Source organism: Mustela putorius, unplaced genomic scaffold, assembly GCF_011764305.1.
Source record: "Mustela putorius furo isolate JIRA1106 unplaced genomic scaffold, ASM1176430v1.1 tig00000487_pilon_pilon_pilon, whole genome shotgun sequence".
NCBI classification, from domain to species: Eukaryota; Metazoa; Chordata; class Mammalia; order Carnivora; family Mustelidae; genus Mustela; species Mustela putorius.
Genome location: NW_025421399.1, coordinates 3444394 through 3466128, shown reverse-complemented (window position 1 = coordinate 3466128; position 21735 = coordinate 3444394). Strand labels below are relative to the sequence as shown.

General features: G+C 55.8%; 1 protein-coding gene across 2 annotated transcripts in view; it reads left to right on the top strand.

Annotated features, from left to right (window-relative positions):
- The window catches only part of MAP3K14 (mitogen-activated protein kinase kinase kinase 14), a 43070-nt gene extending 21367 nt beyond the window's left edge, over positions 1 to 21703 (top strand). The window contains exons 2-16 of one of the 2 annotated variants that reach the window (XM_004772468.3): positions 1790 to 2065; positions 3165 to 3234; positions 5029 to 5239; positions 5346 to 5951; positions 6916 to 7053; positions 12837 to 12966; positions 13203 to 13334; positions 13801 to 13905; positions 15341 to 15504; positions 15906 to 16056; positions 17567 to 17950; positions 18118 to 18224; positions 18640 to 18784; positions 19622 to 19722; positions 20039 to 21703. In XM_004772468.3, the coding sequence (XP_004772525.1) occupies positions 1810 to 2065; positions 3165 to 3234; positions 5029 to 5239; positions 5346 to 5951; positions 6916 to 7053; positions 12837 to 12966; positions 13203 to 13334; positions 13801 to 13905; positions 15341 to 15504; positions 15906 to 16056; positions 17567 to 17950; positions 18118 to 18224; positions 18640 to 18784; positions 19622 to 19722; positions 20039 to 20203 (2865 nt within the window). In that variant the 5' untranslated portion in view covers positions 1790 to 1809 and the 3' untranslated portion in view covers positions 20204 to 21703. Of the gene's footprint in view, positions 1 to 1789; positions 2066 to 3164; positions 3235 to 5028; positions 5240 to 5345; positions 5952 to 6915; positions 7054 to 12836; positions 12967 to 13202; positions 13335 to 13800; positions 13906 to 15340; positions 15505 to 15905; positions 16057 to 17566; positions 17951 to 18117; positions 18225 to 18639; positions 19490 to 19621; positions 19723 to 20038 lie in introns of those variants that run through there. The other variant, XR_006606986.1, reaches the window with a different exon arrangement.
- Positions 21704 to 21735: the final 32 nt, after the last annotated feature.

The following is a 21735-nucleotide window of genomic DNA, read 5'->3' as shown; positions in this document are numbered from 1 at the left end:
AGTGTTGATTTCAGTCAGGTCCTGATCTCAGGGTGCTAGGATTGAGCCCCATGTCTGGTTCCACACCCAGCCAGGAGTCTGCTTGAGGGTTCTCTCTCCCTCTGCCCCACTACCTCTCTCTTTCTCTCTCTTAAATAAATAAATTTTTAAAAAGAAAAAAAAAATAAGAGGCTGGAGACAGCTGGGCACTTGGAAGCCAGAGCACCCCTTAGACTTCTCAAGGTCATCAGGTGATGTTGAGGCTGCCCATGCCCCTCCCCAGCATCCAGCATTCAGGGTGAAGCCTGGACATCTGTGCTGAAAGCTGGTGCTGCTCTGAGTTCCGAATCGGCAGACCCTTGAAGGCAGAGCTGGAAGGATCAAATTAGTAGTGACCAGCCAGCCCTCTCCTACCCCCCTACCCACCGCTCCCCAGTCGGGCTGGTTCAGTGCCTCGTGGCTGTTGCAGGGCCGTGGACTCCGTAGGAAAAGGGCTTCAGCCTAGCGAGGCCCAGCACCCCACCGTCCCAGGTCAGCTCCTAGCCTCCCAGGGCAAAGGGCCAGCGGTGGATGGTTTGCCTTCACGCGGCCTGCCTTTCTGCCCCGAGAGCGAATAGAGCTGTGTTCTGGGCTGAGTGCCCGGCCAGCAGGGGACACTCCATCTGTTAGCCACAGCTTTAGACCAGCCTGCCAGCAGAGAGCACTTATTAAAATCCTCTCCGAATGTGGTCCTTCTCAGGCTTGGCGGAAAGCAAGCCCCGACCTGGAGGGACCTACGCTTCGGGAGCGCGCAGGCCCAGCGTTTCAAAAGGTTCCCACATGGTAGCGATCCCAGATTGGTGCAGATCTCTTTCATGACAGCTCAAGTCTGCGTGCTGTTTGCACAAGGTTGTCTCAGCCCTGGGCTTACTCTCCCCCAGGGCTTCCGGGGAACGCATAGGACTGCTGGACATAGAACCCAGGGAGACGGGAAGCCCTGTGCTTTGTCTTCAGAGTCCTAGAGGTGTAGGTTGGCATTGGGCGCGCTAATTAATTATTAAGCTCCACTACCAATATGATACCTGGGAGGGGTTTTCAGCAAATGAGCGCGGACGTTACAGAAGGAAGCCTGTCAGTTCCTTCTGGAAGGCCACAGACAGATGTGTCCTGGGAGAGGAGCTGAGTGCAGGCACTGCCATTTGCATGATGATTTCTACAAATCTTTCTACAAATTTTCCTACAAATCTTTCTACAAATATTCTACAAATTTTCTACAAATCCTCTTAATATGTCACATATGTGAAATGTATAAAATGTATATATCCACATGTAAATCTCTATACACACACACATACGTGTATCTACCTCCTGCTACGCAACAAAAACTTGATTTTCCCCATTTGGAGAAAAGCCACCGTGGCTGGTGTAGACATGTCCTCTAGGAAGGCAAGGTCTGTGCAGAGTCCCTGAGGTCACTGGCAGTCTTGGAGTATGGATTCTACCACCGCGTTCCAGGGGAGCAAAACGCAGCATTAAAAAACAACAGAAAGAGATTCAGCCGTTATTTATAAAAACAAGAAAGAACAAACCCAGATGTCCGCGCCGTGGCCGTCCTGGAGGAAGTGGGCTGGAACCCGCCTCGCTGGGTGGAGTGGAGGAGTCTGCTTGTGGCAGTGTGGCTAGTAGGAAGAGGAGCCGGGGTGCAGAATCATGCCAAGGGTTGACTCCTTGGCCACTTGGGGTGTTTGGAAGATCAGTATATGAGGCAGAAAGAGGCTGAAAGCCTCTCCCCTGCTTTTCTCCTCCAACCTAGTCTGTTCTGGTCCCTCAGGGTGAGCGTGAGCCTGGGAGATGGCAGTGATGGAAATGGCCTGCCCGGGCGCCCCTGGTTCGGCTGCCGGACAGCAGAAGGAACTTGCCAAAGCCAAGGAGAAGACACAGGCAATGGGGAAGAAGCAAGGCCCTGTCACCAAGCTCGAGGTTGTGGAGAAGAGCCCTGTGTTCTGCGGGAAGTGGGACATCCTGAACGACGTGATTACCAAAGGCACCGCCAAGGAAGGCTCTGAGGGAGGACTGGCCGCCATCTCCATCATTGCCCAGGCCGAATGTAAGAGCCGGGGCTGGTGACAGAGGGCAGGCGGGCCTGCGGGGGCATTGGGGGGGTGGGGTGGAGCAGTCCTTGTGCCAAGGTGGCAGGGCACAGGGGCGGGAGGTCAGGGTGACCGCTATCAGAGATTTTCACAAGACACAGCTGGGGTAGGGGGTAAGCTAAGAATGAGTCGAAGTGGGAGCTGTCACCGCGCTGGGGACTGCGTGGAGGCCTTTGTCCATCATGACCATAGCAGGGAAGGAGAGCCGGGAGACTTCACTGGTCCCGGGGCTCTTGGCAGGATCGTCAAGCAGGCCATCGGCCTTGTGCTGTGACCTTGGACAGCCCGAGCATCTCTGGAGAAGCCCCAGACAGGAAAGGCCAGGTCTTCTGGAAAGCCCCTCTGGGGCCTCTAGGCCCTTCACTACCTTCCACGTTGAGGTGGCCCCGCCCCAGAGAATGAACACCTGCTCTTCGGCCTGCAGGGCCCAGCACGGGGACATAGGCCAGTGCAGGGTGGGGCCTGTCGGGTCGTCTCTGCTTCCACTCCCAGTACTTCTGCATGACTTGGCATGGTGGCTGCCACCAGAGCCTGTGACTCCCGGGTGCCTGGCTGAGGCCGGAAGTGCTCCTTGCTACCCCCTGCCCTCCAAGGAGCTTTCTTGGGGTACAGCCTGGGGAGACGGTGGCATTTTCCCACATATCCACGTCCTTCCCCTGTCTTCCACTCCTGTCTGGCCGGCTTTTGAGGAGAAATGAGAGAATACAAATTAAAATCCTGGGGGACGTGATGGTCCTAGTACACATATACACATACGTTGATGGATACGACAGTTGACGTTTATTGAGCCGATATTATGTGCCGGCTGCCGCGTTGGGTGTGTTCCATGGATCTCACTTAAGCAGCACGGATAGTGAAGCAAGGAGGGCACCCCTCAGCACCCCCTCTGCTCCTGTTCATTGGGAAGGTGGGGCGAGGGAAGCTGGCGCTGGCAGGGGGCAGGCCGGCAGGCAGGTGGTCTGAGAAGGTATCCGCGAGACGCGTCTCTCCTCAGCGCCCAGTTCCTGTTCTTCCTCTCCTTCCTGCTCATCTAACCTCTTGTCCTTCACTCGCAAGGTGAGAACAGCCAAGAGTTCAGCCCCACCTTTTCAGAGCGGATCTTCATCGCTGGGTCCAAACAGTACAGGTGAGGAGGCCAGCCCGCGTGGGACCCAGGGAACCGAAACCGCGGCCTCCCTCCCCAGCTGCTCTCCCCAGTGTCCCCTGGCTCCCTCCTCCAGCACCTGTGGTTCGGCTCTTGGAACCTGCCCAGGTTTTCCTGGCTGAACTGCTCTGTCAGCCAAAGGAGCTTTTCAAAAGCTTTTCACGGCGTGCGGATGACTGCCTCTGGGTCCTATCAGCTTGACATTTTATTTTTATTTTCCTCAGAGTCCCTGCTGCTCCCCCTTGTTTCCCATCAGCAGGGAGGGTGCTGGGAACAGGAGTGACTTTCCTGCTGGTGCGTGACCACGAATGCAGGCGCCCGGGGGCCCGCTCCAACTGTGGGAGAAACCTGCTGGGGCCCTTTCTCCTGCGAGACACATCCAAGGAGGGATGAGGGTTTGGAAACAGGAGGGGGGACCGACAGATTCGCAGCTGGGTAGCCCCACGGAAAGGAAGCCAGAGTGAGGCTCAGTCTGTTCCCAGGCTCCCCATCCCCAAAGATGATTTTTTTGGCCAGCTGCAGGTTGAACTCGGAGACAGTTCCTGCCTCTACCAACAGGCAGACTTTTTTATCATTGGGATTTGGAAAGTGCTAGTGATGGAAAAAGGTTGTAGGGAAGGCTGCTGCCCTTGAACCAAGAATTGCTCAGTGTTTGATGGGAAGCCTTGCGCTGTCCCCAATGCCTTTTGGCCCAGGGTCGAGGGTTTCTGAGGGGCCTGAGCCGAAAGACCAGCTGCCTGAGAGCCCCTAGGCCTTTGGCAGCCCCTTAGGACTGGTGTAACTCTGCCTCCTTTGTGGGGGGCAGCAGTGAGGCCACAGGAGGGCAGCTGAGGCTGTGGTCTGCTGCACGGCCGTTCAGCATGGCTTTTTCAGACACTTATCTGTGGCTGGTGGCTTAATACCAAGAGCCTTGTGTCCATGGTGCTAGGCAATCTCTAGGTCATCTGAGGAGGGAAGGCTCCCCGCTACTGGGCATCAGCCCAGACTTGAGTTGTTGGGATTTTTTTTTTTTTTTTAAGATTTTATTTATTTCAGAGAGAGGGAGAGAGAGGGGGCACAAGCATGATGGGGGCATGAGGGCAGAGAGAGAAGCAGCCTCCCCACGGAGCAGGGACCCTGGGATCCTGACCTGAGCTGAAGGCAGACGCTTAACCGACTGAGCCACCCAGGTGCCCCCATAGTGTCTGTGTTTATGCAGCAACTTACATTCCCAGAAACCAGGTATCTCCAGGAACCAATGGGGGTGGAGGTGCCCAAACTCCCTGTCCCCCACCCAGAGACTATGGAAACAAGCCCTTGTCAGAGCTGAGAATGCCCAGTGTGGAGTGTGGCCCTCCAAGTCCTGTGTGCGCCCCCACAGCCCCCCAGGACCTCTCCAGGGACAGCCCACCCTGGAGAGCAGTGAGGGAACCCTCTACCCACCCATTCCCGCCCAAGAGCGGTGTGCGCCCCATCATGGCCGTGCGCCCCATTACGGTGGTAATAACCATTGTGTGTTGGAAGCTTGCTTGGGGATTAGGCGCTGAGGTAGGCTTTTTAAATGAGCATTTTCCTTTAAACCCCAGCTTTGTCCGCATGGCAGGAAATCCTATGCCCATTTTACAAATGAGAAAACTGAGGTTCCTTGGGCTTTAGGCACCTTCCCACATTCACACAAGCACTCGCCAAGCAGGGATCTGACCTCTGGGTCTTGAGGACTCTGACCGCAGTTACCTGAGCCGTCACACCCCCCTGCCTCCTCACACTGTCAACATGCGTACCTGTCCCTTCTGACAGCCAGTCCGAGAGCCTTGATCAGATCCCCAACAATGTGGCCCATGCGACGGAGGGCAAAATGGCCCGTGTGTGTTGGAAAGGGAAGCGCCGCAGCAAAGCCCAGAAGAAACGCAGGAAGAAGAGCTCCAAGTCCCTGGCTCAGGCTGGAGTGGCCTTGGCCAAACCGCTTCCCAGAACCCCGGAGCAAGAGAGCTGCACAGTCCCCATACAGGTGAGAGCCATCGCCACAGCCCAGATGTCAGGCTCACAGGGCCTTCAGCTTGGTGCCCGGGCCTCGGCTCTGGCCCTGTGTCCTAACACCTGTGTTTTCCCCACAGGAGGATGAATCCCCCCTAGGCCCTCTGTATGTTAGAAACGCCCTCCAGTTCACCAAGCCTCTGAAGGAGCCAGGCCTCGGCCAACTATGCTTTAAGAAACTCGAGGAGGGCCTACGGCCAGCCCTGCCTCGCTCAGAACTCCACAAACTCATCAGCCCCTTGCAATGTCTGAATCATGTGTGGAAACTCCACCACCCCCAGGATCTCGGCCCCCTGCCCCAGCCCGCTCCCCCCTTCCCCTACAGCAGACTGCCCCATCCCTTCCCATTCCACCCTCTCCAGCCCTGGAAACCTCACCCCTTGGAGTCCTTCCTAGACAAACTGACCTGTGTAGATAACCAGCAGCCCCTGTCTGGCCCTCACCTGGGCAAACTGGACTGTGCGGACAGTCAGAAGCCGGTGCCTGGCCCCCGCCTGGAGCCCAGCTGCCCAGCCCGCGAGAAGTTTTCCGTGGAGGAGTACCTTGTGCATGCTCTGCAGGGCAGTGTGAGCTCCGGCCGGGCCCACAGCCTGGCCAGCCTGGCCAAGACCTGGTCGGCAGGGGGTTCCAAGCCCCGGAAGCCCAGCCCCGAGACGGAAGACAGCGAGGGGGTCCTGCTGACCGAGGTAAGGGAGCGCCCACGCACCTGCCCCATGGAACACCCACTCTGGGGCCAAGAGCAGCGGCTGGCAGTCAAGTGGGACCCACTGGGGGGGGAAAGGAGCCTCGCTGGAAACCTGCCAGATCCACTCTCCTCGGTGGGGGAGGGTCTTCACTCTCAATGGAAGTCACTTGTGCGCGTGACAACACATCTGACTGTAGGAAAATGCGAGGCTTTGGCAAGAGGCAGTATCCCCCACCCCACCTCCAGGTCGCGCTCAGGCCTTCTAGATGTTTCTATCTTGAGTTCTTCTGGTTGGTTAGCTCATTGTTGCTGTCGCTCTCATGTATGTGTCCATGCACACACGTGTGCATGTGTGTGTTGTATCAGTGATGCGTATTCTGAGAAACAGGAATTAGCTCTGTCAACCTCAGGCATTCACTCCCCACCCCCGCTATGAAAGACAAGGATTTTGCGCATCTGCGCTAACCCCGAAACCTGCCTTCTCCCCCCACCCCAGTTCTCTGCTGGAGAGCTTTGTTAATCTTAAGTCATTTCAGCAGACTTAAGTTTGGGGGCCTTCTTCCATCCATCTGTGACATGATCATTTGCCCCCTAACCCTCTTCACAGTCCTTCTCCTTCCTTTACCTTATAGCTCCTGAGCTGTATTTTTTCAATGTCAAGGTTGTTGACAGTTCCGTTTCTGTCCCACAACCACAAAGCCCGGGGAGAAGGATCTTTCATCACAAGGATCAGCTAGACTTGGGCCACCCACGAAGCTCTCCTTTGCCTTCACCTTATGCCTGGGACCCCCGCTGGTCCTGCCCCTCCAGAGCCCTGCCTCAGACCTGGTGATGTTTTTGGTTATGAGGGCCCCACCCCTGCAGCCTGGCAAGGACTGCCGCCCAGAGAGCCTTCCTCACTGTAACCCTTCGTCCCTCTGCTGCCCTGGCCACTGACACGGGCCTCTCTCTCCTGCCAACCCCAGAAACTCAAGCCGGTGGATTATGAGTACCGAGAGGAGGTCCACTGGGTCACGCACCAGCCCTGCCTGGGCAGAGGCTCCTTCGGAGAAGTGCACAGGATGGAAGACAAGCAGACCGGCTTCCAGTGTGCCGTCAAAAAGGTACGCGGAAAAGAAAAAGCTATGGCCAGGCTCTGGGAGCTGCAGAGCAGCCTTTCTTGCAAGGGCAATCCGCGGGCAGCCGTAGTCTGACTTGTTAACGGAGGCTGGCTGTTGCTGGGCACCCTGGGGTCAGCTGGCCCTGGAAGGGAGCAGTGTCAGCCACATGTCCCAGCCTGGGAACCGCATTTGGTGTGCGTGTGTGTCAGGAGTCTGCAAATGCACCCACGTCCTGGGCCACTCCTGTTGCCAGGGCCTTCAGGGACAAGTCCAGACCCGGAAGGCAGTTGGCATTGTGGGATTCATGTTGAGCTGAAACCCCTAAACTGCACAGTGGGGGTGCTCGCACCTGGGCCAGAAAGTAATGACCAGAGCAGTAGCCTGTACCTAACAGGTGCCTCTTGCGTGAAGCTGAGCACTGGGGAGTCAGATCTGATTTGGGTCCGGGCTCTGCCTCCCATTGGCAGGAATAAGAGGTCTTGGGAGGTGGACATTATGAGGAAATGCGACCTACATCGAGAGACCCAGGCTTGTCTGTCTCCAGAGTTCAGCTGTGAACCAGTCTTTAGGAAGGGGCTGGGGGAGAAGGCTCGTGGTTCTAGGATTCGATGCAGAGGCATGAATCACCTCTCCAGCTCCCTCATTTCCGCAGTGATAGACCTTGAGACCAGAGAGCATCGTGTGCCTGGCTTCAAGCCACACAGCGAGGCCTGGCACTGAGACCTCCTTTGGTCAGGGGACCCTGTCCGGGCCCTGCGGCAGAATGCAGACCTTGCTGTCGGGCCTACTCTCCTTCAGATGTCTTTTATCCTACCCTGGCTCTCAGCTCCCTTGACCTTGTCCCCGGCCCAAACTCAGCCTCAGAGCTAGTGCCCAGGGCCACAGGAGGCAGAAATGAGAAACCCTTCCCTGGGACACGTTCTTGGCTCACAATAAAGGGACATAAGCTAGTGTAGTGATGGATCTGGTTTTCAAGTAGGTTTTGTCAGGGACACTCTGCTCTCCAAGAGGAAAGAAGAACCAAGTAGCCAGACCAGGCTGAGCCCGCCCGCCCGCTCAGGCCCTGTGCACAGGGGACACCACTGCTGTGGCTCTCGGCACTGAGGACACACGTGGGGATGTGAATCACCTGCCTTCCTTGGCTTGTGTGTGGGGCCAGGATGTTCAAGTCTGGGGGTTTGGGTCGCTGGGTAACAGGCTGAGAGGGGACTATCCGTAGGTATTACCCCAAACTTCAGACATACCCTGTCAAACAAGCAGGCTCCGCCCTGGGCCAGAGCACAGTCTGGCGGTGCACGGGTCAGCCTCCTCCCCTGGAAGCCAGGGCTCCGTGCCTGACCTCCTCAGCCACAGCCCCACCCCACACACAGGCCATCAGAGAAGGCTCAGCTGTCCCTCCTGAGGGGCGGGTGGCAGGACAGTGAGAGTGTGAAGCGTCCTGGAAACCTAGGCCCAGTGCTGGGGAGAGCTTAGTCACTGGGCTGCTCAGCTGTTGCCCTGCTGAGGTTCTCGGAGTCCAGGCAACGAGGTAAACAACCCTGATATAGTAGAAGAGGAGAGATACTCCGTTTCTCACCTCCTCAAGGCAGGCGGAAAAGCTCCAACCACACCAAGTGGGCTCCCAATGCTGGACTGTCCACCCCCCCGTCCCCTACCCTGCCCCACGACCTCAAGTGGGATGGCTCTTTGACAGCCCGCACAGCTGCCAACAAGGTGGTCAGCGGGGGCTTGAGGGGAGCAGTGGGGCAGGCACGGGCGTCCTTTAGCATTTTCAGCTGGAAGATTTGAAAAACAGTTTCCGGCTAAGAGGGTAGGGTTGGGGGAGGGGGCAGGGATCGGAGGTCAGGGGGCACAGTGGGTCAGAAAAGTCTGCGCACCCTCCTCCGGTGTTCCTTGAGGAGGACCCAGCACGTGGTACAACAGCACTTCCTTGGTCCTCCTTCTAGAACATTAGTGGCCTCAGGTCAGATGCCAGTTGGCCCTGAGTACAGGGTTTAATGTAGGCGGTTTTATTAAGGTTTTGCTTGATCTTTTAATCGCAAATAAACATAGGCCCATTATAAAATAATCCAGAGGATATCCCAAAAGTCTCCCTGTTCCCCAATCCATTCGCAAAGGTACCTGCCCTTTGACTTTTTAGACTTGATTTTATATATGTATATATATTTATATTTATATGAACATATAATTTATTTTTGAAAGATTTTATTTGAGAGAGAGCAGGGGGAGTGGGAGACACAGATGGAGAGTAGTAGACCTCCTGCTGAGCAGGGAGCGCAGTGCAGGGCTCGATCCCAGGAGCCTGAGACCATGACCTCAGGGGAAGGCAGATACCCAACCGACTGAGCCACCCAGGCACCCCATAAACATGTAGTTTCTTTTATTAAAATGAGATTATACTCTAGAGGCCGTGCCATGTTTTTCATGTAATAGTAGATCATGGTCACATTTCCTTTTTTGGTACAAAGACAGCTCTCTAGTGCTTTTCCTGAATGCAGAAGTCAGTGGCTGAAGCTACAGAACACATGAGCTCCTGGAACTCTATTCTGTGGCGTACTTGTATGTGGTGTGTGTGTACACACACATCTGGCTCAAGTGTGGAGTTCTGGCTCCTTTTGGCTCTGCCACTGATCTGGGTTAGTGTGGCCTTGGTCAAATCCAGCCAGCTGTTAACAAAGCCCACCGTGCCAGGGGCTGGACACAGAAGGGCAGAATCCATGCACCTGCCCCAAAGGAGCTGGGGGTGTAATGGGGCAGGGACATTTCTGTGGCCTAAAGATGGTAGAAACCGCCATCAGCAAGGTACGTGAGTGAGGGCAGCCCGGACACATGTTGAGGAAGCAGAGCCAGGACTAAGGGGAGAATAGCTCCATGGTGAAGAATAAGAGGGGAGCCCTGTGTTCACTGGACTTCTGTTCATTGGGCCCTGTATTGTGTTTTCACCTATTTTATGTTCCTGAGATCTTTAAAAGAATATACAGAATCGTGATTATACAGATACAATATACAGATGAAATAAAATGGATACAAATACTTTTTTTATGGATGAAATAAAATGGATACAGATACTAAAGAGGGGAGACTCTCAAGAAGGAGAAATCAATGCCCAAGGTCAGCATGCAGGCCGCTAAGCCAAGGGAGGTGGCTTGTGGATTTGGCAGCTAGGTAATGGCTGACCACACTTCCCCCCACCCCCGGGGTATGCTCGCTCCTGAATGGATGTGGGGGAGAAAAAAAACCAAAACAGTCTGGATATAAAAGCTTAGACTCCTGGAAAGGGCTTCAGTGGAGCAGGGTAGCTGGCAGGTCTGGAGTCAGGCTTCCATAACCAAAACTCCCACCTCTGAGACTGCCAGTGACCTTGGGCAAGTCACTTGTCTGGACTTCAGTTTCCTTGCCCCACAGGCTGCTGTAAGATGCAAACACTGATGCTTACAAAGCACTTAGAACCAGACCCGGCGTGTGTGAAGTGGGCAGTAAATACTAGTTTGGGGGGGAGGGGTATTTATTGATTTATTTTAGGGAGAGCAAATGCACGCACGCGTACAGACGCACGCGCATACACACATACCACACAGGTGGGGCAGGTGGGGCAGAAGGCGAGGGAGAGAGACTCCCAAGCAGACTTCCCACTGAGTGCAGGCTCCATCCCAGGACCCCGATGAGGGCACTGAAGTCCAGGGATGAGCAGGAAGGCCAGGTACATTCTCCCCACCCCCTCAGGGCTGTCCTTTCTGCTTCCTCTCCCTAATGCACATTATATTTTGAAGTGTCCCCTCTGACCCCCTTGTATCTGGGTTTGTTTGGTAGTTTTTTTTTTTTTTTCAGAGATTTCTATTTTTAAGTAATCTCTGCGCCCCACATTGGGACTTGAATTTACAACCCTGAGATTAAGGGTCGCACACTCTATCCACTGAACCAGCCAAGTGCCCCTGGGTGAGAATGCTTTTAACATTGTTTTAACATTACTGGGACACTCCCAAGGACTTAGGGATGTCTTCCTAGTTAAAGCAGAGGTTCTCAAATGTTCTTCACAACTTTTAGTGTCAGTCATCTTTCATGGCATCCCAGGTCAAAACAAGTACCTAAAAGTTCCGTTTACTGAGTAATTAGGTCACACAGAAGTGTTTAGCCTGACGACTTGGTGGTCATTTGAATAACAATGCAAAAGTGGAAAGAAAATTTTTCTTCTGTTCATAACCTTATTTACTTATGGAATGTATGCCTCAGTGGGCACTGCACAATTCTCAAATTTGAAATCTGATTAGACACCCTCACCTTCCTCTCCTGCTCCACGTTATCCCCCCTGAAGTACTTAGGTCACAGCAGCCTCCAGAAACCCAGCTCCCTAAAGACTGGAGCACAAGCTGATGCCGAAACCGAACCGTCTGGAGCTAGTAGTTTGCATGATGCCCCACGGCCAGCCATCACCACTGTTTCCCTCCAATGCCAAACACTGCAGTGCCCGGCGGAGTCCTCTGGGGTGCCCCAGACTGCCCCTACTCGCGCTGCGGGAGCCAGAGAGTTAAAGACATCGCCTAATCCAAGTCCTGTAGGGTGAATTCTTTCTAGCTCAGGTTCAGAGCTGGAAACACTGACAAAGAGTCAAAGTTTATGCGAGTTGATGAACCAAACCAGATACTCTGTAACCAGAAGACTTTTTCCACTGATAGGCGAAAGTCCAAAAGCCCAAAAGCCCCACCTCGGCAGATCTCCTGCCAAGTCAGCAGGTCTCCCAGCCAAGCCCGGCCAGGTCCTGACTGATTTCTTCCAGGCTGGTTTGGTTGCCACGGGCGCCCCCTGGTGGTGCCTCTCAAGGCTAACACGAGAACCAGCACCAGCCAGAAAGGAGGACACGGCACTGTTAGGAATACTAAGTGTTTAATAAGCTGCTCTTATCTGAGCTGGAAGGAAGGGGGTGCCTTACATTTCCTGAGCACCTACGGGTTGTCAGGCCTGGTGCTGAATATCATCCTTCCAAATCCTCACTCTACGCGGGAGCGGATACCACTGTCACCACCGTTTGCCTGTGCAAAGAGAGTTTAGGGGAAGTGATCTACCTTTGGAAACGGCCAAGCCAGAGTCTCTCCCAGGCCTATTTCTTCCTGCCATACTATGCTGGCCCCTACACAGAGGAGTTTGTGGTCCCTGCAGGAGGGGCCTTGGCCAAACCCCTCCCCCTAAGAAGCCTCATCTTAGGCCCAGATCCTGGGGAAACAGCTGCAAACAGAATAAACAAGGATTGCTCCGTCTACATGGACATTTTCGTCCTCAGGGGAAAAGACAAATAATTCGGAGCTGAGAAAAGCGCTGAGAAGGGTGCTGACAAGAGCCAGGATCTTGGCTACATCAGCTCTGGCTGCAGATACGATGGAAACCCGGCCTCTGGGGAAAATAGATGTGGATGTTGATAAACAAAAGGTCCCACGTCCTAGAAATGGCCCAGCCATTTGGGCTGGGTGTGGGGGGGAAGTTCTGTGTTTGGCAGATTTGAGCGTGGGCAGCATGCCAGGGGCCTGGATAAGGGTTGTGGTTTTTTGTGTGATTCTAAGTGTTTCCACACACATCCGCAGTGCAGAACCTTAACCAACTACTAGAAGTTGAACATGACCCCCAGGGTGCACAGTTTAGCCTCTGAGGGTCCAGTGGGCCCACCAGGGCCCTGCCTGGCCTCAGAATCGACACGGGGGATTGGGAGTCTCCCTGCAGGGAGTCTCCCTGCCAGGATGCTAGGGAAACAGCCTGGGCACGCACCCTGACTCACAGCTACCTCTGGGCCCCGCCAGGTGCGCATTGAAGTGTTTCGGGCAGAGGAGTTGGTGGCATGTGCAGGATTGACTTCCCCCAGAATCGTCCCTTTGTATGGAGCTGTGAAGGAAGGTCCTTGGGTCAACATCTTCATGGAACTGCTGGAAGGTACAGAGCCAGGCGCCACTCTTTCCCCCTCGCAGCTCAGAGCCAAGACTTGGGGTTTTCCCGGGTCTTGGCCAGGTTGACCTTGGTCCCCACTTACTCCATTTTTAACCTCTTGACCCTGTGACGTGGGCAGAAAAGGCCTACTTTCCGACCACCTGCCCTTGGAAGCCCTTTGTCCTTGGCCTGCCTACAGGCCTGGAAATGCCCCATGTAGAGACTGGCCATTGGTCTCCTAGGTGGCTCGCTGGGCCAGCTCATAAAGCAGAAGGGCTGTCTGCCGGAGGACCGGGCCCTTTACTACCTGGGCCAGGCTCTGGAAGGGCTGGAATACCTCCACACCCGAAGAATTCTGCACGGAGATATCAAAGGTGAGGCTCACACCCCAACCACTCTGGTCCCCAGTGGGCTCCTTCCTTACCTTACCCTTCCCGATCCTTCTGGGCCTGCCTCGCCATTCCCCGTGGCAGGGCCTGCGTCAGGCTGGGAAGGGCAAGTATGTTTCCCAAGCCCTCAGCCTGACACCGTAGTCGCCAGTGGGCAGCGCTGCCCACACAGCTCCTCCGTCCTGGTGACCACTGGGGGAGGGTGGGGACACCAGAGCTGAGTGGCAGCGTCCCAGGAGTAAACTCTGTCCCTGTACCCCAGACAGCCGCCTGCTGCCTGCCTCTAAGCCGGAACCGATAACACTCTTGCCTTCCTCATGAGTAAGGACACTCAGCAGAAACAGCAGCTGCCACTTGGGGTCAGCCAGCAGTGGCCTTGCTGGAGGTCCTGATTGGGCTGGGGCCGGAAGGGACTCACCTGTTCCTCTTCTTCTCTGGGGTGGCCTGGCAGCTGACAACGTGCTCCTGTCTAGCGACGGGAGCCGTGCCGCCCTCTGCGACTTCGGCCATGCTGTGTGCCTTCAACCTGATGGCCTGGGGAAGTCACTGGTCACGGGTAAGCCCCGCCCCCCACCACCCTCTCCACCCTTGATTCCGCATTGGCCCCATATCTTCTCCCGTGCTTTCCCTAAGAGCAGTCAGAGACAGGAGCACATTTTGTCCTCCATTATATTTCAGCCCCTCGACAACAGATCTTCTCCTTAGAGCCCCATGGTTCCAACCCACTTGTACCGCCTATATGGGGAGCTGTGCTCCCAGCCTGTGGCCTCAGCCCTCCTGGGCCTCTGAGCACAGTTTCTGGAAGCACAGCAGGATGGCTGACCGAGGGGCCTAGGCTCTGTAGCTGGAGAAATGCTTGTTTTTAACTCACATTTTTCTGATTTTTTTTTTAATTTTTATTTATTTATTTGACAGACAGAGATCACAAGTAGGCAGAGAGGCAGGCAGAGAGACAGGAGGAAGCAGGCTCCCCGCTGAGCAGAGAGCCCGATGCCAGGGTCGATCCTGGGACCCTGGGATCATGACCTGGGCTGAAGGCAGAGGCTTTAACCCACTGAGCCACCCAGGCGCCCCCAGTTTTCTGATTATTAAAATAATCCACATCCACTGTAAAATTTTTGGCAATTATAGAGTTACGTGCTATAGAAGAGGAGGAGAAAAGGAGCCTCCACACTCCCCTTGCCCAGAGAGACAATCATGAACATTTTAAGTAATTCCTTCCAGGCCAACTTTTTTCTTTTTTAACCCTGTACGTAGTTAAGGCCGATATAACCCAGTTTTGTGCCCTGCTTTTTTCATTTATAGCATTAAGCATAAAATTATTTCCTCTTGACCAAAAGAAAAAGTCTTTTAGAAGTGATTCGGTTATTAAAGGACTGTCTTGGTAATTCTGAAGAAACAGACTGAAGACGGACCCCCGCCTGTCACTTTAAAATAACTAGTGGAGTTTTTTAATTTTATATTTCTATTTTAGAAATTATTATAAGAATACTTTCTATTCTAAAAATCTTTTGCAGAAAGTAGAACTAAGCAAAAATAAAAAATACAAATCACCAGAGGGGGAAAAAAATCTTCACATCTGGTATTGATCCATCTAGTTTTCTATGCATTTAAGTTTTCTTTTTTTTTTTTCCTCTTCACTCACTAAAATTTCAGAAACATCAAACCATTAATTAGTCTCCTACAACCTAATTTTCAATGCCCAGGGCCCTCCCCATTTTTTAAAAAAAATATTCTAAGGATGGGGTCCATAGGGTCGAGTCCCTGTTTTGAGTGATACAGCCTTTGCACCAGTTCCCAGTGGGGCCCCTGACTTAGCTTACCCTCTGGCAAGTTTGGTCTAGAAGCTTCCTTTCTATTCAAGGTACTTGAACAGAGACAAATTCCAGGTATTTCAGGAATGGGCTGGGGGCCCGGGGTGGGGGTCACTGCCGAGGCTCTTGCCCACCCGAGTTCACAGTTGGCTTTCTGGTCTCCCACCGCCTTCCCAGGGGACTACATCCCCGGCACGGAGACCCACATGGCCCCGGAGGTGGTGATGGGCCAGCCCTGTGATGCCAAGGTGGACGTCTGGAGCAGCTGTTGCATGATGCTGCACATGCTCAATGGCTACCACCCGTGGACCCAGTACTTCAGGGGGCCGCTCTGCCTCAAGGTCAGTGCCAGCACCTGGGAGGTGAGGACGGACACCCAGCCTCGGGCTTGCGGTGGCCTCGCTCTGGGCTGCTCTTTGGCGGCAGATGGGAACAGGAAGAGGCCTCATCCTAAATGTGGGGTCCTGACTCAAATACTTGCCACCCAAGTCTGCGGGCTCCAGGGGAGAGCCTGAGGGAGGGATCCCCTCAAGTTCATGGCAGGTCGGGCCTTGCCACCTGACCCTGTCCCGGTCTGCCCAGCCCCCTTCTTCCCTTTCCTTGGCAAAGTCCCAGCCCTCTCCAGTCTTTGTGACCAACTCCAGCCCCACAGGGTAGGGGAGAGTGGAGAAGAGCCAGAACTGGAAGCTGGGTGCTGGGAGTGAGGGGAGACAGGCCGCCCATGTCGCCTTCTGACCCACAGATCGCCAGCGAGCCCCCGCCTGTGAGGGAGATCCCACCCTCCTGCACCCCGCTCACTGCCCAGGTCATCCAGGAGGGGCTGAGGAAAGAGCCTGGCCGCCGGGCCTCTGCAGTGGAGCTGGGGGGAAAGGTCAGCCAGGCGCTGCACCACGGTAAGAGTCCACCCCTGGCTGCAGCGGCGGGGAGAGGCGACAGTGGGGTGTCATGGTCAAGGGCAAGGTACTTGACCTCTGAGCACCTTGGTGGCCTGGGTGTCTCCATCTAAAGCATGGGAATGACACCCACCGTGGGCTTGTTGGAAGACCAGTGATGGAGAAAAGTGCTCTGTGCTGTGCCTCGATGCTCGGACGAAGGGGGCCAGAGACTACAACATGGAGAGGGGGGCTTGATCTGATGAGGAATCAGTGACTGTGAGATAAAGCCAGGTGGCACTTCCCAGCCAGTCAGTGAGAAAAGGCAGAAAGTCAGTAGCACCCAGTGGCAGGGAGGGTGTGGGGCAGGGGCCCTTAGCTCTGCTGGCGGACACCTCACAGCACGTTGTCGACATCTGCACACAGGTGACCTGTGAGTCGTTTATGGGAGGGGAGGAGGGTGCAGGGGCACATCCCTTCCTGGGAGCTCGGAGGGGCCAAGGGCAAGGGGTGGCGCACAGGGTGTGTCCCGTGGAACTCCAAAGGGCAGTGAAAGCAAGACAGTGTTCTCGGAGGAGCCTGGCGGGATTTTCAAACTGCGGTGCCAGGAAAATGGACAGAACGAGGCCCTTTTTTGTAAACAGAACAATCCCTTTTTTGTAAACTAAATACTGATAAATAAAAACAACATACACTTTGCAGAAACATAATTAGACCCTAAGGGACACATCAAACATAATAGAATGTCACTGGGAGGCGGGCAAGGGAAAGGCAGTGGTTATGGGGATCACGGGAATAAACAAAACAGGAGAGAGACCTCACACGCCCCCCCCAAACACAGACGAGCTGCCGCCCCCACCCGCACTCTAGAGCAACAGTTCCCCCGGAGAGACTGACTGTCGGGGGTGGGGGGTGAGAGAGACGAGGGGGGCAGGAGGAGGTCGAGGAGGCCAGTTTACATGGGAATTTGAAGTCGCTGTGACCTCAGGGCTGTTTTTTTATTTTTTAAAGCTCTTATTTATTTCACAGAGAGAGATCACAAGTAGGCAGAGAGGCAGGCAGAGGCGGGCGGGGGGGGGGGGCAGCGGGGAACAGGCTCCCCGCTGAGCAGAGAGCCCTATGCGGGGCCTTGATCCCAGGACCCTGGGATCATGTCCTGAGCCAAAGGCAGAGGCTTTAACCCACTGAGCCATCCAGGTGCCCTAGGGCTGTTTTTTAAATCTTCTCTTTACTAGTGACAGAGTAAAGCCATTTCCTGCAGCCATTGCTGTCATTTTTAAATTTATGATTGTTACCTAGAAGGAAGATGGAATAGGTAGAAATATTGTCGTATTCCCATCGTGGAAGGCCATCCTATGGAAGAGGCCTCCTTCAAGACCACACAGCGCCCTCCTAAATTGTGTCCCTTAGTGGGACCAGAGTTCTCCCTCACTGCTTGCTCCCAGCCCTCTGCTCAGGAAGGGCCACCCGGTCTGGCCCAGAGTCCGGGTTGGCCTGTTTTCCCCCTCACCAAGCGTGCTCTGTTTTGCAGTGGGAGGTCTGAGGAGCCCTTGGAGGGGAGAGTGCAAAGAGCCGAGAGATCCGCCGCCACTCCCAGCCCAGGCACTGCCCAGCCAAGGCCACTCTCCCCGGACCCCGGAGACCCCGCACGCCCAGCCAAGGGAGCGCTCGCCTGGGACTCCGGGGCCCCAGCCAACTGAGGACACGACAGGCGGGGCCCCTCAGCTCCAACCTCCACTGCCCCCAGAGCCCCCAGAGCGGAACAAGTCTCCGAGCCTGACCTGGGGCAAGGAGGAGTCTGGGGCCTGGGAGCCAATGCCTCTGTCCTCCCTGGACCCGGCCCCTGCGAAAAACCCCAGCTCAGCGGAGCGGAAGGCTACGCTCCCTGAACAGGAGCTGCAGCAGCTGGAAATGGGTACGGGCAGCCATGGCTACGGCCCCCGGGTCCCTGGGCGCAGGCCCGGACCTCCCCCAGGGCCTGTGCACCTGCCCCCGGAGGTCCACTCCTGCAGTCCAAGCGGCCAGACACCCAGACAGGCCATCCGCTCCCGGTTGACAGCCATCCTCTACGTCTCTCTGCAGAACTATTTCTGAACAGCCTGTCCCAGCCCTTTTCGCTGGAGGAGCAGGAGCAAATTCTCTCGTGCCTCAGCATCGACAGCCTCTCTCTGTCCGACGACAGTGAGAAGGTAAGCTGGCCGCAGACCCTTTGTGTCCCGCTGGTGAGTGGGCTGCGTGCGAGCAGTGGTAAAGGGAGGCTGAAGGGAATCACCCCTTCCTTTCGGAAGGGCTCCCCACCAGGGCAGGGGTTCATGGTGTCTCAGAAGGAGACAATCCATCTTCAGCCCACCTGGGAATTGGGGAATGGTTGGCTAGTAAGGATAGCGGGAAGAAGATTTGGGCTTGGGTTCTTCTAGAAATATTCCTCAGCTCAGCCCCCTGTTTACCCCCAAAAGTGCCCAGTAGAGTCACACTCCAGCCCAGGACGTGAGCAGTTCCTCACCCCCAGGGGAGGGCCCACAGCCCCTGCGCCCCCAATCCAACCAAAGGCCGGAGACAGCCCCCTGAGCCCAGGGGCCTGAGTCGTACCCACTGTTGTTTCAGAACCCATCAAAGGCCTCCCAGAGCTCACGGGACACCCTGAGTTCCGGCGTGCACTCATGGAACAGCCAGGCCGAGGCGCGCAGCTCCAGCTGGAACATGGTGCTGGCCCGGGGGCGGCCCACTGACACGCCGAACTATTTCAATGGTACAGCCCAGCTCTCGCCTGATCAGCCGCTCCACGAGACCTGAGCCACCTGGGGCTGGCGAGTCCAAGGGAGTTTAGGTCTCCCTTCCCCTGGCGGGCGAGGGGGTAGGAAGGCTCCTGGTGCCCAGACTGGAGTGGCCATTAGGTTGGTTTAGAGCAAAGGCCCTCTCTGGCCAAGAACCTTTCCTGGTCAGGCAGCGAAGGCCCATTGCCTCCACGGGCTGCTGATGGAGTTCCAGAAGGCCCCTTGCTTGGGGCACAAAGCAGTCTCTCCTGGCCTGGAGTCAAGAAATAATGTCTTCAGAAGGGAAACAAGGAACAAGATAAGAATCAGCAAGCAAGTTTGCTGGGATCCTCCTCTGGAATTTCAAGTCCTAAGACGAAATATTTTCCAGCGTGGCTGCATAAGTTGCGCTGTGATTTGGATAAAATGAGGGTTTCAGCAGCTCCCCGTTCCCCGGCTCTTCCCAGCACCGGTGTGACATGGAGCCTCAGGCCCCCATGGCCTCCCCGATGGCCTCTCCAACTCAGAGAACGTTACAGCCTGAGTTGACCACAAGCTAATTTAAGAGTCTGCGTTTCCACTTCCGTTCTGCTTTGTGTGCAATTTGGAATACTAGTTCCCCAAAAGAGCCAACCTTAGCTCTTTGTGTTGTGCAAGCCTAGTTCTAGAGTTGACAGAAAATTACCAGGAGGAGCCAGCAGGTGTGTGACATTAGGGCCACTCCAGCCTAAATGTTATGTCAGCTTCCTCAAGGCTGGCCTGTGTCCCTCTGCCTGGGGCTTCATAGGGAGCCACCGGCCACTCTGCTGACTGTCACCTTGCCTGCCTTCTAGGTGTGAAAATCCAGATACAGTCTCTCAATGGCGAACACCTGCACATCCGGGAGTTTCACCGGGTCAAGGTGGGGGACATCGCGACTGGCATCAGCAGCCAGGTAAGGGGGCAGGTACACGCTGACTTCGAGCCCGTGTACCTGGCCGAGCCCCCTGGGAGGAAGGCTTTTGAATAAGGAGAACTGGCATGTAGGGAGTGGCTGGCTTCAGATCTCCCCCGAGGTGCCAGGGCAGGCCAGGCAGTGGCAATGGAGGTCCTCAGGACCTACACTTGGGCCGGATGAAGATGAACGTCTCGGAGTCCTCTAGGCCTTCAGGACTGCCTGCTTAACTGGCGGGAGACCTCAGCAGGCACCTCTAGGCACCCTCTGAGCCTGGTGCCACGGTCTCAGACTCACTGGTCTGCTCTGCCCCCAGATCCCGGCCGCAGCCTTCAGCTTGGTGACCAAGGACGGGCAGCCTGTGCGCTATGACATGGAGGTGCCGGATTCGGGCATTGACCTACACTGCACCCTGGCCCCTGACGGCAGCTTTGCCTGGAGCTGGAGGGTCAAGCACGGCCAGCTGGAGAACAGGCCCTGAGCTAGCCTCCCACCTCTGACTCCACTCCGAGGGAGGCAGCCGCCTCATCGGTGCTCGGCTCTGCCCCTGGCACCCGGGCTCAGCCTGCTCCCAGGGACCTGCCACCCCCTGGCTCAGTAGGGGGACAAGGTTGTCCCGTGCCCTGCCTGACCCCGCCAGGAGAGCACCCTGTGCCCACATGGGGAGGAGGAGGGCAGCAGGAGACCACTTCTTGTAAGTGGGGAATGAAAAGGGTCTGCTCTGCCCTGGTCCCATGAGCTGGCCTGACCTATTAGTGGCCCCTTGCTGGCTGTCAGGGGAGCGTAGCTTCCGGCCTGGATCAGGAAGGAGTGGGCAAGTCCCTCAGCCTCCGAGCAGATGGGAGGCTGTCGAGTGTCTGAGGACCCACACCCAGGTCTGGTACAGGAGCGGACCAGCATCTGTACCTACCGTGGGGTGAACGGGGAGCCCTCTGACCCCCTTGTGTGGCCCTCGAAGCCCCTTTTTGATCTAGGAACTTTCCCGACAGAGTCAGGGACTCATGACGCTGGGAAGTCTTCCTGGGAAACCACAGCACAGCATCAGGGCATAGCAGCACAGGTCCGAAGCCGGACTCCGCTTCCGCCAGGACCACAGGTGTCTAAGTGAAATGGTTCTCAGTCCCCAAGCACGTGTCCCGTCGCTGCTAGCCACCAGTCTCTCCCAGAGCAGCAGGCCTTGAGCCGTGGCTACAGACCCGGCATGGCCCATGGCTCACTGGCCCTCTGCCCTCTCGGTCTGTCCGAATGAAGGGTGGCAGGAGCCCAGCCCGCTAGGAGCTGGGCCTACAGAACGGGCCTACAAGTGGGCTGTGATCCGTGTGCAAGAAAGTGGCAGGCGCCGGCCCTCCTGTCCCCGCCCGGCAGTGGCTTTAGACATCATGCACCCCAGTTTCCTGAGACACAGACCGGGCCTCACACTCACTCTGGCCCTGCCGTGCCCCTCTCTTTGGGGGGCATTGCCTACCGCACTTTGCACTCTGATGACCTCAAAGCACTTTCACAGCTGCCCTCCAGGAGGGCAGGTCGGGGCTCTGCACACACATCAGCAGGCTGGGAGATGGGGTGAAGGGATTCGAATCTTGACCTGTCTCTCCATGCACATGACCCCTCAAACCTCCAGATTTCTTTAAGATGAGCCCCCCCACACCATACCCCATTACCCCAGCCCAGTCTCTTCGACGATGGCAGGGCTGATCAGGACTCATGTAGCATTAATCAACTGTGAATCCTTGTGTGGGGGCGGCTGGCTAGCCTCTCCTCCTGGAGGTGAGGGGTGTCCCCTGGGAGTTCTCCTCGGAAGAAGCTCATCCCGGTTTCTTGCCAAAGTGGCCTCTGTCCAGCTATCCACATCAAGCCATTTTGCTCCCCAGGGAGAGACCCCCCTCCACCAGCCCCCAGCACGTGAAGAGCTGCAGCCTTTCTGTACTGCAGAGTTTGGGTGGTACTCTTTGTAAGCAATAAAGTTTGGGGTGATGACAAATGTGTTAGGCCATGGCTGTTCCCCACTCTCGC